Source organism: Gaeumannomyces tritici (assembly GCF_000145635.1).
Source record: "Gaeumannomyces tritici R3-111a-1 unplaced genomic scaffold supercont2.14, whole genome shotgun sequence".
NCBI lineage: Eukaryota > Fungi > Ascomycota > Sordariomycetes > Magnaporthales > Magnaporthaceae > Gaeumannomyces > Gaeumannomyces tritici.
In genome coordinates this window covers 162,742-178,676 of record NW_008804558.1, presented here as the reverse complement: position 1 = coordinate 178,676, position 15,935 = coordinate 162,742, and the positions used below count along the sequence as shown (strand labels likewise).

At 51.4% G+C, this 15,935-nt stretch overlaps 5 protein-coding genes across 5 annotated transcripts; 2 read left to right on the top strand and 3 right to left on the bottom strand.

Moving 5' to 3' along the window:
* Positions 1-12: 12 nt before the first annotated feature.
* GGTG_13493 (hypothetical protein) lies at positions 13-479 on the top strand (the record flags this gene model as incomplete). The annotated part of the gene is made up of 1 exon (XM_009231399.1): positions 13-479. The coding sequence occupies one exon, from the start codon at positions 13-15 to the stop codon at positions 223-225; it is 213 nt and encodes a 70-aa protein (XP_009229663.1). The 3' UTR covers positions 226-479.
* An 893-nt stretch (positions 480-1,372) lies between these two features.
* On the bottom strand, positions 1,373-2,488 carry GGTG_13492 (hypothetical protein; the record flags this gene model as incomplete). Its single annotated transcript, XM_009231398.1, has 2 exons — positions 1,373-1,898; positions 2,277-2,488. 2 exons carry the CDS (start codon positions 2,486-2,488, stop codon positions 1,373-1,375), a joined length of 738 nt encoding a protein of 245 aa, XP_009229662.1.
* A 7,031-nt stretch (positions 2,489-9,519) lies between these two features.
* On the bottom strand, positions 9,520-10,090 carry GGTG_13491 (hypothetical protein; the record flags this gene model as incomplete). The annotated part of the gene is made up of 3 exons (XM_009231397.1): positions 9,923-10,090; positions 9,683-9,794; positions 9,520-9,594 (listed from the first exon to the last, which is right to left on the bottom strand). Exons 1-3 carry the CDS (start codon positions 10,066-10,068, stop codon positions 9,520-9,522), a joined length of 333 nt encoding a protein of 110 aa, XP_009229661.1. The 5' UTR covers positions 10,069-10,090.
* Positions 10,091-12,719: 2,629 nt separating this feature from the next.
* Positions 12,720-13,261, bottom strand: GGTG_13490 (hypothetical protein; the record flags this gene model as incomplete). Its single annotated transcript, XM_009231396.1, has 3 exons — positions 12,720-12,825; positions 12,896-12,997; positions 13,227-13,261. 3 exons carry the CDS (start codon positions 13,259-13,261, stop codon positions 12,720-12,722), a joined length of 243 nt encoding a protein of 80 aa, XP_009229660.1.
* Positions 13,262-15,103: 1,842 nt separating this feature from the next.
* Positions 15,104-15,500, top strand: GGTG_13489 (hypothetical protein; the record flags this gene model as incomplete). Its single annotated transcript, XM_009231395.1, has 2 exons — positions 15,104-15,223; positions 15,321-15,500. 2 exons carry the CDS (start codon positions 15,104-15,106, stop codon positions 15,498-15,500), a joined length of 300 nt encoding a protein of 99 aa, XP_009229659.1.
* Between the last annotated feature and the right edge of the window lie 435 nt (positions 15,501-15,935).

Here is a 15,935-nt window from a genome sequence, read left to right as displayed (position 1 = left end):
CGGGGGGTCGCAATGCCGCCGCGTCGCGCGTGCGTGGCCCCCATTTCTCCGCTGTTCGCTCCTTTCCTCGTCCAGATCTTAAGGTGGGCTTTTCTGCTGCAGGCCAAGGGATGGGACGAGGGGGATCCAGGAGCCATCACCGTCGAGGTCGTACGGACGGCTTCTGCTTCAGCTGCTGCTCCTGCCGCCGTTGGGAGGCGGCTTTTGAGGCGGGAGCGGCGTTAGCGACTTCGCTATTCTGAGCTGTCGCGGGAGCGGCGCTGTTTAAGCTTATGCGGCCGGCATTTGTGAGGAGAGATTGCGTCGTAATGTCGAACGTAATAGTACGAATGAAAGGGTTTCCCGGCAGTGTTTGTACTCTTTAAACTTTTCAACGCTCCCGGGTGTGGTTGCTCGCTTTCAGCGAGGGCTAGCACGGACCGATCGAGCCGCCAATGGCGTCGAAATGCGCCTTGGTTAAGACCTCGCCAATTACTGCCCAAGCCAGAATGCTGAGGCCCAGGCGGGCCCCTTGGGGCGTTTGGGCTCGAACGCGGCTATGGTCCTCACTGGTACAGTATGATCACATCGCATGCCGTAGTTGCAATGTTAGTACAGGGCGTTTGCCACGTCCGGATAGTGTGCTAGCGATGCGTTACATTCCCAGAACCCGGGGAAACCGGGCGGCGTTCACCGTAGAAGCTCAAATTAGTAGAGAGGTTTGCCGGTGAGCCCCTTAGGTGACAAAAGCCAGTCTTATTACCCTCCCCTCCACACGGAGCAGCCTCCCTGGGCTTACCTTTCGCTTATCGCCTTTTACACCGCGTTCCGGAAAGTGCCGTGGTGCGCAAACGGAATCTTTACGAAATTGTTGAAAACAGTATGAACAGCGACGCCGATTTCGAGATCCTGCAGCATGGCGGCAACCTCTGGTTCTTCGACGGCCGTTTTTACAGCACCAGCACTTTAACGCCAGCGTTGCCTCCAGCAACGCTTTGACTTGCTGGGGAGCCACGGTGCGGGTGAAACGGGATGCCATCTTTGGCTTAACGATTTAAAATATCAAGATGTTTCAATGGTTTGACAGTTGGAGCGGAACAGGACGGCCTTCATGCTTCGAGGCAACGGGAAGTTAAAATAAGAGCCGGCGGGTCCGCGTTCCGGACGCGTCTCCTGCGCATACAACCATCACCGCGTTTGGCGGGACGCGTCCTGGATAAACATTACGAGCTGAGCGTCGTATTTGCAAGTGAGCCACATCCGGCAAATGTAAGGAGGCCCAGAAGTTCGCTCGGCAAGGGTGGCTTGAAGGACAAAGCCGTATCTATTGGTAGGGTTGCTAGGCGTTGGTTGGCTAGCCCTTACAAACAGGGCGTACTTTTCTGGGCATGTTTCAGGGGAGCGAGCACAATTGCCCATAGTTTCCGTCATTCCGCCCGTAGTGCTCCACGCAGATCTGGAATCCCCAGTGGGGCATCCCCGGCCGGAAGAACAATCCAGGCCGGGACCGCTGGCATAGGCAGCTGATACGTCTTTGGTTGTTGTTGCGGCTTGTGTGGTAGGCCTGGTCGGAAAGATCGCCAATCCTCCTCCCCGTGTCTCGCTTCGAGTCAGGAATACAAACGGGCAGCGGGTGGCTAGCGGTATCCTCGGCCACGCACTCTCCTTCCCCACGCGCCCGGACGTGGGCATTACTGTCGCCAGTCGCGGCGCGCCTCGCTGGCGTGCGTGCTTGCCGTCTTGCGCCGTCGGTTGGCTCGCCGGCAGCTGGACCGGCGGCAGTTTCCTTGTCGACGAGCGTGGAGCCCTCGAAGGCACAGGGAGAACTCTTGGGGGATAGTGCGTTGCTTGAAGGAGTTTTGCTCCTCCTTGCCCTCCCCGTTGCCCGCGCTCTCTTGCACGCATGGTCGACGTCATGGCTCGTATCGCCTCGTGGTCACGGCCGCTTGACACCTGGCTCTCGGCTCCGACTGTCCTGCGCCGCCAGTTGGCCGGAATGCCCCGCCGGTAGGCTCGACCTTGTGGGCGACGGCGATGGAAGAGAGGGTGTGTTGGTAGCGGCACTGGCCTTACGTACGAGCGTGCGGGAGGAGGTACTGGAAGAAATAGGGCCGGCCACGGAACGAGGTTTCCGCAAGTCGCTAGCGTCAGCGGCCCGGTGTATATCTGTGGCTCGTGTGGGAACAAGGAAGCTGTTAGAAGCGCGACCGGACAAAGGATAATGACCGGGCTCTCTTAGTGTTAAAAACGAACCTTAGCTTGAGCCCGCCTTATTCCCGGCTGCTTCGTCGACGAACCGTTGGAGGCAGCAGTAGAAATGGTTGTTAAGTGAAGTATGGTCCTCGGCTGTCATGGGTGTCGGTTGCAAGTCGTCCAGTCTGACCTTGTTCCCTCGCAGTGTCCGCCAGTTTTGGTATAGCCAGAGGTTTTGTAAGGGGAACAAGTGCGGGTGAATGTTGAACGCCCGTCCGCAGTCGTCGCCCAATTCGATGACCAGTAGCCTTGTCATTTTGTTACATTTTTTTGCCCAAGGGGAGTCGCAATCTTGTTTGCTGCGGTATGCCTGGCGACGAAAGGCGGCGGGGGAAGTGCGTAATCGGTGGGATCCGAATCGGGGCCCATTAAAGGCACGGGCTGTATTTTGATGCCCAGCCACCCCGGGCGCACTGTGGAGAGAGGATTAGTCATACTGCGCACGGGCCTACAAATTTCCTACCTTTACATATCGTGACCACCGGGACATGGGCCTTCGTCGTTTTTAACCTGGAAGCGCGCCGCTTACGATTGGCTGACAAGCTCCAGAAGGCTCCCCGCGCGATGTAACAGGGACAATTGCCCGACCACCAGCAGGATTAGGCGACGCAAGGTGACTCCCTCGGATGTGGGTGGCCCAGGCGTCCCCCCGGCAAGGGTGCACGTTGCCCACAAAAAAACCGGCAGTCCCAGCCCTAAAGCCGCTTGGGTGGAACCGCCATTTTTTTTTGTGGTGGACGTGGGATGGTTTGAGGAATGGACAAGCCGTCATGGGTAGGGCTGGCAGACCTTGGTTGACCAGCCCCTCCTTTCGCAGTCGAAGTAGTTACAACTGGGACCTTTTGTTTTGCGGCAGGGCTGGCCCACGTCTTCGATTGGCAGCCAAAAGCATGTGGTTCTGTTGAAAAGTGGGTCGAGGATAAGATAAGATATGAATGGGGGCCCATTTGATTGTTCCAGCAGCCTAAAACTTGGAGTGCTCCAACCGACCCGAAAAAAAATGCGGGTTCGCTCGACCTCCACTTAACCTGCCTGCGCGATATCCGTATCGTGCTTTCTCGCGCCCAGCACAACGATATTTTCCCGCTCCACCGCTCCACCGCTCCACCCCTACCGATGGCAAATGTCGTGGAACGAGGCGGACAGGAGCACTGTCTGCGGTGTCGGATAACGGGAAGGAAAAGGCTGTGTTGAGCCCTAATGGAGATTTGTGGTCGGCTGTTAACGTAAGGCTGCTGTCACGGCAGCAGGAGGGAGTCATTAAATTAGATAAGAGATTAGATAGCGAGGGGCCCACCTGCGTGGGTCCCTACCCTTATCACGGCCCGATAAGGGCCCACAGGGAATTGGGCTTATCCCAATTCCTCGTGTGCCCGGCCTCCGGCCGTGATTCCTTGAATCTGGACATCTCTCTCTCGCTATCAATTGAACCCTTCCCCTGTGACGCAGTTACAGCTGCGGATACTGCCGTTGTCCGTCTTTTGCTGATTTGGTTTGCAGCCATGCCCGGGATATGCCTTCGACGTAATGCCTCTTCGCGCCGAAGTCCTCTCGCTCGCGCACCTCCCGAGTCCGAGTCCGAGTCTCAAGGTCGACAGCCTCCGGAGCTGGCACCTTATTGTTGACCCCCAGCTGCCAGCATCCGCACGCGCGCGCTTTCCTTGCCGGAGCCAATATACTGACGCCCAAGACTTGCTGGTACCTGTCAGAAAACACTGTCTCTAGTCATCCATGAAAAATGGGAAGAATGCCTTGTTCTCTCCTCTCCTCTGTCCTTCGAAAAGGATGATTGTTCTTGTTGATATACACAAAGTATGTGGTCTGTGCACCGGGGTGCCCATGTTCATGCTCCACCTGGAATCTTCTAGATCCTTCCACATCGTACCATCGAGTACCTTCGTATCTGACACACCCCCCCAGGATGTGACGATAGGCACTTCCTGCTGGTTCATGTCTTTAATCCAGCGTGGCTTCGCCTCCACAGATCAAGTCTTCGTGTCTCTCCATCTCTTTTTGTGTTATCTTCAACATTTGCCGCTGCTGGATTCTTTCGCTCACGTCCACAAGTCCGAGTTGCTCCTTGAATGCCGTAAACTGTTGAGCAGGCAGGGCTTTGGTGAGACCGTCGGCAATCATATCCTTTGTTGGAGTGTACTTGACTCGGATTCGTCCTTGGACAGCCTCTTGTCTAAGCCAATGATTGTGAATGTCGACATGGCGAAGCTTGGTCTGCAGAGTGATGATGTCGGCATGGACAAGTCGGATCGTCTGTTGGTTGTCGCATTGGATCACGATTCGTGATTCATCCAGGGTCACTCCAAGTTCTTTGATCAGTCTGGAGATGAACATGGCTTCCTTGGTAGCTTGAGCAAGTGCCAGCAACTCCGCTTCGGTTGTCGAAGTAGTCACTGTATCTTGCTTGTTGGCTCGCCAGCCAATGACTCCTCCAAACAGCTTCATCACATATGCTTGAGAGCTCTTGCGGTCGATAGTGTTGTCAGCAAACGAGGCGTCACTTGCGACGTCGAACGTATCTTCTCCTCCAAATTGGAGAGCAAGAGTCTTGGTGCCGCATAGATAGTTGAGGACTTGGTCTGCTGCCGCATGATATGTGTCGCTTGGGTTCGTGAGGAATCGAGCAAGTCGTGATGTGGCGAAGGCAATGTCGGGCCGGGTGATGACTGCTGCATAAAGGGTGGAGCCAATCTTGCGTTGGTATCGGTTGATCGAGCTTGCGGATGCTCTTCCTGGATTAGGAAGTAGTTCTTCGGTCGTCATTGGTGTCGTCGGAAACCTTCCATTGCGGTCAGAAAGTCGAGCAATTTTGTCGATGTAGTCTGACTGGTATAGCCGAATCAAACGACGGTCTCGATCGCGCAAGACTTGGATCCCGAGGAACCATTGCAGCTCATTCCCTCCTGTCAGTTGATATGTCTGCTTCAGTTGCTGGATGATCTTGTCGACCACTGCCTTCTTCTTCTTTTGATACGCCACGACAATGTCATCGACATAGAAGAAAATCAGGATTCCATCTTTGCTGAAGCAACATGGTTCGTGAGGTATGGGGCTAAATCCCAAGGAAGTGAGGGTCGATGTTAGTTCTCGTTGCCATAGTAGTGGCGAGGCTCGAAGTCCATAGAGCGCCTTGAGTAAGTCAGAGTACCCCCTGTCGGACCACCCCCCTGTCGGACCACTCAATTTTTGCCCGATCCGAATAGCAACACCCCCTTTCAACCCCAAATTCACGGCGTTTTCAGCCTACAACGATACAATCCTGTGCCTCCTCTTGTTCAGATTCTTCCGCTGGTTCTGATGATATACTTTCCGCAGTTTGAACTTCTTCCCTTCGCATGTAAATCTGCCGCCCAGATAGGAAGGTCTCGTTGGGATCCGGCACCACCTTTTTCCTTTTCCGGGGGCGGGCAGCCTCCAATTGTGCCTCTAAAAAGCTGATTTTTTGCTGATAATCAGCTATTTCGAGGTCTTTTAGCGTGAACCCCTTGCGGACTTTCCGGAGGAAAAGCCGCTTGGTGGGGGTAGCCTGGATTGAAGCAGTGAAATCCTCCATTTGGGCAGCCAACTCCCGGCTTTTGGTGGGAGTTTTCCAAGCCCTCTGGCAGGCAACAGGGACCTTCCTAGGGGTTTCCGGCACCCTTTGTTGCCTGGGACCAGTTGCGGAGGTCGCTGGAGACCCGTTGTTGAAATTCTCGAGCAAAAGGCGGCTCATCAAAGGTTTGCTGATACGTACCGGCCATAAGCCCGATGCCGCCCACCCGGCCTTGATATTTGCCGAAGTTATCCCTTTCTCTCGTGCGGCCTTGTAATGCGTAAGGAACAGGCGCTTTCCTACAACTGTAGAACTGCAGAACTGGGCATGGGCTTCGATTCCTTGCCGGTAGGCCCGCTTAAGAGGGGAAAAAACTCCCAGGTCGAGTGGTTGCAATACGTGGGAGGAATGGGCGGGCAGATATAAAAGGTAAACGTTGTTCTGGAAGCACAGATACTGGAAGGCTTTTGTTACATGGGATCCGTGGCCGTCTAGGATTAACAGACGTGGTTGAGGGGGGTCCGGCCGGGTGCCCGGAAGGTAGATCTTTTGCAGCCATTCTAGGCCCGTGCGGTCCGTAGTCCAGCCGTTATCTGTTGCGGTGAACTCCCAGTCGTCGAAAGAGCCCTCCCCGTTAGGAAACCACTGATCTTGCACGTGTTTTCCTTTAAAAATGATCAAAGGACGTAACCGGTCCCCTTCGGCCGATATGCACTCGATAAACGAGGTCCAAGTGCGTGATCCCGGCTCTTTTCTATGCAAAGAACGAGTGCCAACGAGGCCTAAGGTAAGGCCATTACCCGTGCGGCCCTCCTGCAGGCCGCCCTCGTCGACGTTATGCCTATATTTAGGCGGGATCTTGGCGATCTCCGGCACGGTTAGCCGGGGCCACCAACCTCGCACTACCTCCGTTGTTGCGCCGTTAACCCTCGCGTTTTCCATACGCCGGGCACGCTGGACTTCTATATGAGGGTTCCGACGTAAAAAAGCCCGCGTCCAGTGCTTTCCTAAGGGCCGGGAGTCGCCCGTAGTACGGAGAATTTCCGTAGCAAAAAGCGCAACTCTCCGTGGGTCGGTGGGAGCCCCAGGGCGGCCTGTACAGCAACCCAGTTGGCTAGGTGCGTTTCCTCCTCTTTGAATAACCTCTGATGCTTTTCCTGACAGGCCTGGGCGTCCTGGGCGCCGTGATATCTGCTTCGGAAGGTAGAGTAGGGTATCCCTTGTGCGGCGGCGGCCGCCCGGATTGATAGGCCGCCATCGACCAAACGGCAGGCCTCGGCGATCTGGGTTTCGGTATATTGCTTCTCCATCCTTTTGGCTGTAAAATGCAGCAAAAAGCAAAAGAAACGGATGCGTTTTGGTCGAGATATACGGGAGTAGCGGTGAGGGGTCGTGCCGGGCCGGGGTCGGAAAAATGTGGTCCGACAGGGGGTACTCTGACTTACTGTCACGGCAGGTAGGGTGGCTGCAAAGAGTGGCCAAAAGAGAGATGTATTGGAAGGAATCTAAGCCGGAGGCCCTGTGCACGAGGTGCACTCTATCTACTGCGGGGTGGTCACGTGCCCTGGGCACGTGATTTGACTGGACCCCCCAGATGCCGTAACAACTACTACTACTACTACTACTACTACTACTACTACTTTATGACATGAGGTCACTATTACAGCCATCTCATTGTAGCTGCCGAAAAACGAAGATAGCGATATTGTACTTCTCAAAGTAGAATGACATTTGCTATCGGCTACCGCTACCGGTAACGACAAAGTTGTTTACAGATCATTGTTTGATTGATTGGGGTTCGATTGATGCGCGGCATAGCGGGCATGTGTTGTGGCTCTGGAACCATTTGAAAGCGGCTGTTTCGTGAAGCCAGTGTTTACACCGCAGTTCCGTGATGCGCTCGCCTTGATACGGTGTCTCTAGGCAGATTGCGCATATCCCGTCATATTCACCAATTATAGCCGCATCTAGCGTCTTGTGCTGTAGCCTATGTAGCGCTTCCTGGGACGCCGGCTGGGACGCCGGCTGCGCGTCCAGGTTGGCTTCGCCCGAGTACTCTACGAACAGCGAGCCAGGGATATCCGGCGCACCTCTAGCAATTTATATGTCAGTATTTGAGACAACAGTCTTGGAATACATTAAACAAAGCCGGAAGCGGGTACTAGAAAAATGAAAAAGCATACGGAAGTTGCTGGATTATTACTAAGTGCGCTGATAATCTAGGATTATCAAAAGCTGGTCGCGGGGTGTTACTATAAATGGGCGTGTCAATATTCGAGCTGGACCTGGAAAATATAGGAAGCAAACGGAGATGGCAGGTGGTAGAAATAAACAAAACATACATAATGGCGCCGCCTCTGCGCGCCGACCCCAAAATCTCAACCCACCGAAAATCTCTGGATTCCGGCGTTGCGGGTGCCATCTGCAACTTGACTACCAGAATGTCAGCGGCCGGGGATTTTAAAGCAGGGCCAAATAACTGCAAAAGGAAGGAGTCCACCATACGATTTCCACTTCAAAGTAATAGTATCAACAAATCTTGCCTGAGGGTTCTGATTCAAAGTGAGAAGGCAGCTATGTACCTGCCTGGACTTCCATGGCATAGCTTTATAATATCTTCTCGCTGGCTGGGTACTACACTAAATGTCGTGTGTAGCGCGGGCTACAAAGGTTGGTCCCGGATGACACTATTCGGGCCGATTTTTGCACAAGGAAAACAGACGGCAGGGGGGACAGTCTCTAAAGTCGGCGCAAGCAGAATTTGCTGGAGGATTTGGTAGAGGCGCCAAGTTATGCTATCTCAGAATAGACTTGGTATGAAAGTCTCGGCTTTGGGTTCCCCTGCACGATCGTAGGTGATCCTAGCCTTCAAGTTCACTAATCCGTATTGCTTAAACGCACCCCCGGCTTCTGATAGCCACATTTTCATTTCTGCTTCCTTGTTATGGCGTGGCGTGCCCTCTCGTCCAGCCTTGCCCCACAGAGGGTACTTGAGCCTCCAATTAAGCCAAAGTGTCGACTTTGGCTTAGTCGTTCTTTTGGTAGCAAGTGGGTGGATGCTCCTACTACCGAACCGTAACAATTTGCAAAGTTGCCAAGGTAGCCTCGCTGTTGGAAAACAGATCCAGGCCCTGGCAGTGGCACTAGTAGTAAGGGCCATGTTTCAACAATCCGAAAGTGGATTATTTAGTAATCCCGGTCTTCTAGCGACCCCACGCACGGTGGATAATTTCTATGTTTATGCTAAGTGTTACGGCCATGGTCGGGGTCCACCGTGTGGGTCTTGGTCTGTAGGCCAAGGTCTGTGGGCCTTGACCCAGATTTGACCCAGATCGTCACACTAGGGTTGTGCATTTCGTTCGTCTTGGCGGCTTCATTAATGTAAGGAGATCCATCAATGTGGATTTTTAAGGTTATTTCTCTTCTAGGCAACCCCACTTGCCGGCAGCCATCCCTATCCTAGATTTGGGGTGTGGATTTTTAATATACGTACTCCCTTTTCTGCGCACCTCCACATCATCGGTCATCCCTGTCCTAGAACTAGGGTGTAAGTTTAAACAGTGGTGCATGATGTAACGGTCGGCTAGGGTTGACGTCGCACGCGCCTATATGAACCTTAATGTTAAGCCACATATAGTGACTTGGCATCGTACCCTTTTGTGGGTGTGTGGATTGTATTTGGCTGCTGAGAGTTGGGCAGAAGGGGTGGAAATAATGCTACCTATGATCGAATTTCGGATCTACTCATCTCCGTATACAGGCACCCTTCGGAAAGCCTCGCGAAGCTGCATGTAAACACTTTGAGCGCCGGCGGCCTAGTTTGTAACGAGCAATACAATGGTTAGATAGATGGTACGTGGTGATAGTATCAGGTGCAATGGTGATTGTTGTGGCGCGGCGTACCCTCACGGGCAGTCGCCCCACGGAGCCCGGATCACGTGACCTCGCGTGCAACCGTGCACGCGTGCACACAAAACGGATCGCACGCATCTGGATGCTCCGCACCACTTGTTGACTTTTTCACCACTTTGTTCTTTTAGCTAAATTGACGTTTTTCCTCGAGCCTTTGAGCCGTAGAGATCTCAACTGTAACAGTGATGCTGAAACGAGGATCATAGCCGTGCCACACGGACTCACTATCACGTGTCCCCGGTGCGATCCTTAACCGTACAAGCGGCCTGGTGCCCGTGGGCTCTACTATGCGTAACACGATCTTTTAAGCGTCGGGTAGACCCGCCCCTGCGTGAACCCGTGCTTTGCAGTCGGTTATATAACCTTTCCTTAAGCATTTGATCGCAACAAACATATCCAATCTTCGTGAATCAATGAAATATGAACGGTGGCTTCCTCCCTCCCGTTCTAGCTTTAATGTTTGCACCTCGTTCAAGGAGTTCCAAAAACTTAAGGCTATATTTTAATGCAGCCGGCTAATAAATTGCGGTACAGTCGTACATGTTCTTACTTTTACTGAACAGGAAGGCTAAGGGGTTCTCGCAGGGAGATCTCAGAGGTCTAACTTTACAGCAACAGTGCAAGGAGTGCAGAGCCGAGTGTGGGTGTCGTGTATTACCGTCTCTGTCGCTTGCCCTTCCTCCATTTGATTTGCTGGGCAAGGCTCTTTTTTATGTGCTTGCATGTTCCTCTGGAACCTTCCTTGGTCCTTTCTTCTTTCCTAAACCAGAGTGGCCTTCCTTCAATGGCCCTGGACAGTATTACGACTCCCTGTCGATAACGCCGCACAATACTAGTGATCCCGCTTCCGGACAGGTGCATCATTCCTTTTGGCTCCACAGGGATGACGATACTTTCTTTCGAATTGTATACATAAGCTTTCCTCAGGTACACAAATATTTATGGCAAAGCGTAGATTGTCAATATTAACAACGCTTGATTCCAGGGATTTTATATCTTTTTCATGCTCCATAATAATCATTTTTCCCTTGAGCAGCTACAATCCAGCGTGCAGTCGTACATCTGCGCTTCGAGCAATGGCCAAGGGACGCGGATACTTTTAAAAGCGCATTCCAAAACTGGGAGCACGCTCCGCTCTCAGGAAATGCTATCAGCTTCCTGGATGTGGCTCGTTTTACCTTGTCGATAAAAACGCTTAATTCCTGAGGCTGTTGTGTCTTCGCTTTCCTCGTTAACTGGACTCGACAATCGGCATTTGCAAAAGAAACCGCAAGCTTTTGAGATTGTTGGTCGTTATAGCATTCTGGTTCTACATTATCTATAAACCAATCCCAGTTGTAGGTTGCTCCGCGTTTAGGAATCTTCTGAATCTTAATTGCTTTTAAAGCCTTTAGCGCATATTATTGTTATCGTATGTCAATAATTTCGAGCGCTTGATTGAGCTGTATTTCCCGAATAGTATAGTTGGTTTTAGCCAACTGGTAGCGACATCTGCTAGCTTTTTGTGTTCACCATGAAGAAGCTTAATCAATTCGCTGAACAGATTTGAAAACGGAAATGCTTCCAAGAACGTATTTGTACGAACTCGGTCGTTTTGGATTAAGTAATTTACCGAAGTTAATTTTCCTTTTAAAAAAGCTGTTGCTGGCTTTCTAAAAAGCTACTTCTAAGTAATTCACGGAAGCCAATTTGGCTTTTTAGGAAGTGTTACGGAATCACGGAAAACAAAGAGACAAGCTGCGATAGTTGACACATGAAAAGCAACTATCTAAAAGTAATGTCGGAAAGCAACGGAGGTACGAAGCACCGCCGTTGCGTTGCAGAGTTTTCTACTCGCACAACCAGTCAAGTGACCCTCCCAGTCTAAAGTGAAGCAGCCGCCTGCAAGGCGCGCCACTCCACAACAGGAAGCCATTTTTGGCTCTCATTTCTAGGCGGCAGCTAGGCCTACCCGTAGCGAATGGCCTTATCGGCTACCTGTCAGATGTTCCCAGCCATAGCAGCAACGCGCTTTTGCTACGATTGAGCGTTTTGGAGGGTTCGAGCCGGGGGTGAAACACCCCGGGTTGGTATGTAAAATTGATTCCTTCCAAGCGCCTCGAAGCACACAAACTACGTGCTACACCTCTAGATGGGGAGCAAAGTGTGCTGGGGTGGTAATTTAAGGACCATTGTAAACGGCGTCCAAATCCTGCACGTTCATCGAGATGCGACGAACAAAGAGATGCCAATCTGGAGGTCTATATAAGGCTGGTTCACTCTCTTGATAGATAATAGGTGTTGTGGAGTGGTGCGCCTTGCAGGCGGCTGCTCCACTTTAGACTGGGAGGGTCACTTGACTGGTTGTGCGAGTAGAAAACTCTGCAACGCAACGGCGGTGCTTCGCACTTCCGTTGCTTTCCGACACTACTTTTAGATAGTTGCTTTTCATGTGTCAACTATCGCAGCTTGTCTCTATGTTTTCCGTGATTCCGTAACAGTAAAGGAAAGAATCAAGGCTCTTCTGCCATAGCCAGCAGGGGGGTCACGTGATCTCGCGACTCCCACATATAGATACTCTGCATGCAGATCCGGCCCTACGGGCCTTTCCTGCACCGGAAGCAATCCTTTTAGCCACTTTGAACCGCACCCCTACAGGCTCTCACATCTTCAATGCATTCATTCAAATAGCTCCCCTCTAGGAATTATGTTCCCTCCTTCTCTTGGAATTCTGTTCCCTAAACTGTCTTTATATCTTTCCCCTGAAAGCCTGAAGGACATCTCTCCACAGTTGTTGACCCTAGCGATATCCTGAATCCTTGCGCTGCATCCTGAATCCTTTCACTAATCCTGAATCATAGCACATGGGTCCTGTAGATGCCTAGAAAGAGTGCTTTGTGGCTGACACCTTTCTTCTCCTCTCCGGTTTAATATTGACATATGTTACGCGTAGTCAAGGGCTTAAATGCCACGCCCTGACGTTAAAACTGCAGGAGATATTGCAGAACCAGGTGGTGGCAAGCCATCAACCATCTCAATCTGTAGGACATTAGAATAAATTCCCCGCCGGCATACCCGGTTGACCCAACGCATTGGTAATTTGTGTCAACCACTCGGCCAAACTACCCGTTCGCGTGTCCACTGTGCCTTCTAAGCTGCTCAAACGTGTGTTTCTACAAATGTTAGATTTTATTTCCAATGTTTTTTTAATTTATATGGACTTACATTGATTCCAGCTTGTCAACCAGTGGTTGCAACTTTGGCTTGCGTATCTCGTCGAGGAGTTCTTGTAGCAGTTTGGCGATCCTTTGTAGCTCTTCAACCTGCCTATAAAGTGAAAACAGGGTAATTGTTATACTTAAACGTCACCGCTTTACTTTTATTTAAGTAATTGAAAGTTAACGAACCTATTGTCATGGTTGCTTTATAACATATTGTAAGCTAGTTATAATAAAAATCTAATGCAAATTGCAAGCAAATAGATAAAGAAATTCCTTACAAGCTTTAAAATCATTAGCGTTCTTTTCATATATCTAAGGCTCAACAAGCTACTTACAAATCATCGTACGACTCATAGCCTTCAGGAGGCATTGAGTGTCTAAGATGCATTAGTAAACGAAAGTCTTGTCATTCTAAAGCTACTTACGGTGGCCCGCCTTGTGGGAAACATGTAGCCTGATTGGGGCCGGATTGATTAGGGGCGGCTTGATTGGGAGCGGTGTGATTGGCGGCGGCTTGAGTGGTTGTTTGGTTAGGGGGATTGGCGGGATTGGCGGGATTGGCGACTGGGTTGGGGATCGTTGGATTGGCGGATGCTTGGTAGGGGCCGATTTGATTCGGATTTCGAAAACTTCTCAATGCAGGCCAACCATAAGGATGCGGTCGAGGTTGACGGTACATTATCGATAAGTAGCTGAAGGTATGTCAGCCTTTCCTTAGATCGTTTCGTAAAATCTAAACACACAGAGCCAGCATATGAAATACATTATTCACTTGCGTTTTAAGGATTTTATTTCAAAATTTCTCCCATACGGCCGGGTATATAGTTTATCCAGAGGTAAGCGTCCAAAGCGTTTCTGTTTGGCAGTCCCTTATTGCAGAACTCAAGTTTTGGCCGAGGTACCCGGAACGCCAAATTCGACCTTAAATCACCAATCGACAAGTTGTCAAGGATCCCTGGAATGCTAGTTTTGTTTTACCGGGAGGGGGGTGTGACTTTCAACCCTACTACTTCTCTTGGCAGTGGCACTTATGGTCCGGGACCTACTGTTTGTTCGCGGCTGCATTTACACCCCTCAGGGATCGCAACTGTTATTCTAGTGGATCCCGCTAACAGTGCAGAAGGCTGCGACAAAGTGCCAGCACAAACCAAGGTATTCAATTAAGTGGGACTATGGGAAGATACATCCCTTTAGGCGCGAAGCCTCTGCAAGACAAATGGAATAAACAATCCCAATTAGGAAAGGATCCACCAAAAATAACGTTTGTGATCCCTGGCGGGTGCATCGTCATATCCCTGTCCTACTAGGGGGCGGGGGTGTGGGGCGTCTTCGGAAGTGGCACTAATGGGATTGATTCCTGCCAACACTGAGTGAACATGCCGCTTCTTTTGGCTGCTCGCTTAATTTTTGCTAGTGCGAAATGGCTAAATGTTTAATGAACGTCCCATTTTAGCTACATTGCTGGGGTAGCATTATTGTTGCCGTAGAGACTTCATTTTCCTCGGGCGCTTTGATTGGGCACGGCGTTAATCCGTCTACCGGATTGTCCAGCGTCCATCGTCCAGCCCACCATTACATCAAATGGCGCCAATCAGCTTATAATGCACAGGTCGGGTGGAGCCCTCTCTCTTGTGCACCCAATAGCAACGCAACAAACGGAGTGGGTGGAATGCATCCAAGCATCACCAATCAAAACCATTAAAGATGCCAACAATTGTGGACGGAGTCGAGGGAGTAAACGACCGAACTGACCGGAGAGAACGCCTAGGATGGTACAACGGAGTGAATTAGCACATGGTTTTTTGGAATGGCTTCCTAAGATTGGTTCCACAGAATGGAGCAGTGCTCCATGCAGCACTAGGGAGTATTTAAGCAGGCACTGTTGCCCAGGATAGGAATCTAAATTCCTTCCCTTTTCCACAAGTAAATACTGAAAGGGTTTATGCGTACAAGAAGCGCGTAGCGGCAGAATAGCAAAAAAGGTAAGTGCATACATGCTTACACTTATACATGGCAAAAGCACTAGCTAACTGACAGTGATCTGTAGGAAGTTGGTTACGAGGACATTGAACACCTGCGCTCCGCTGTGGTGTCACGGGCTAGCCCGTACCCAGGACCGGAAAGGAAGTTATTCTTTTAAGTGGAGGCTTGTTCTCTTGAGCAGCATCGACAGGTGGAATCTCAGAGCGCCGGCGCGTTGCTTGTTACAGGCATGGCTGATAAGGATTCTTCGCGGAGTGGAGTAAGGTCTGCTGGCTACAGTTCAGGTCAACAGTATGGTCCTGGGTTTAGTGGCTTGACTAGGTCGGCGGAGCGGTGGAGGGACTCTGCTGTAAGCGATAATGACCGGCCTATTTGTGGGCGTAACGTCGCGAAGGATTCTAATTACAAGAAAGGGTCGTAAAATGACCCTCTGCTCCCTTTTATAGAGGGAGCAGAACAAAACGCGGGCGCGTTGCTCGGAGCGCTCCGCGCCGAGTGCGGAGGCCACGCGGCCACGTGCACGGTCCGGTGTGTTGTCCGTCTGGCTCCAGTATGGAGCCCGGATCTGGAGCGTGAATTCTTCCGGACCAAAGTTTTCCTGGCCTTGGATGCCAGTTCCTGTGTGACTGCGAGGTGCCCTTCCAACAGGCCCTTAAACAGGACTAAGCCCCCCTTATAAGTCAGGGACCCCTGTTCCGCACCACCCCTGTTCTGCACCACTCAATTTTAGGCGCACGCACATGATAACACCACCTTTCGACGCCAAAATTACAGCATTTTCAGCCCACAACGATGCAGTCCTGTACCTCCCCCTCATCAGATTCTTCTGCTGATTCTGATGATATACTTTCAGCCTCCTCAAGCCCCTCCCTTTGTCTATAAATCTGGCGCCCGGAAAGAAAGGTCTCATTAGGGTCCGGATGTAACGACTTGCGCTTCCGGGGGCGGGCAGCCTCCAACTGGGCCTCTAAAGAGCTGATTTTTCGCTGATAATCAGCTATCCCGAGGCCTTTCAGGGCAAACCCCTTACGGATCTTCCGGAGGAAAAGCCTCTTTGGTGG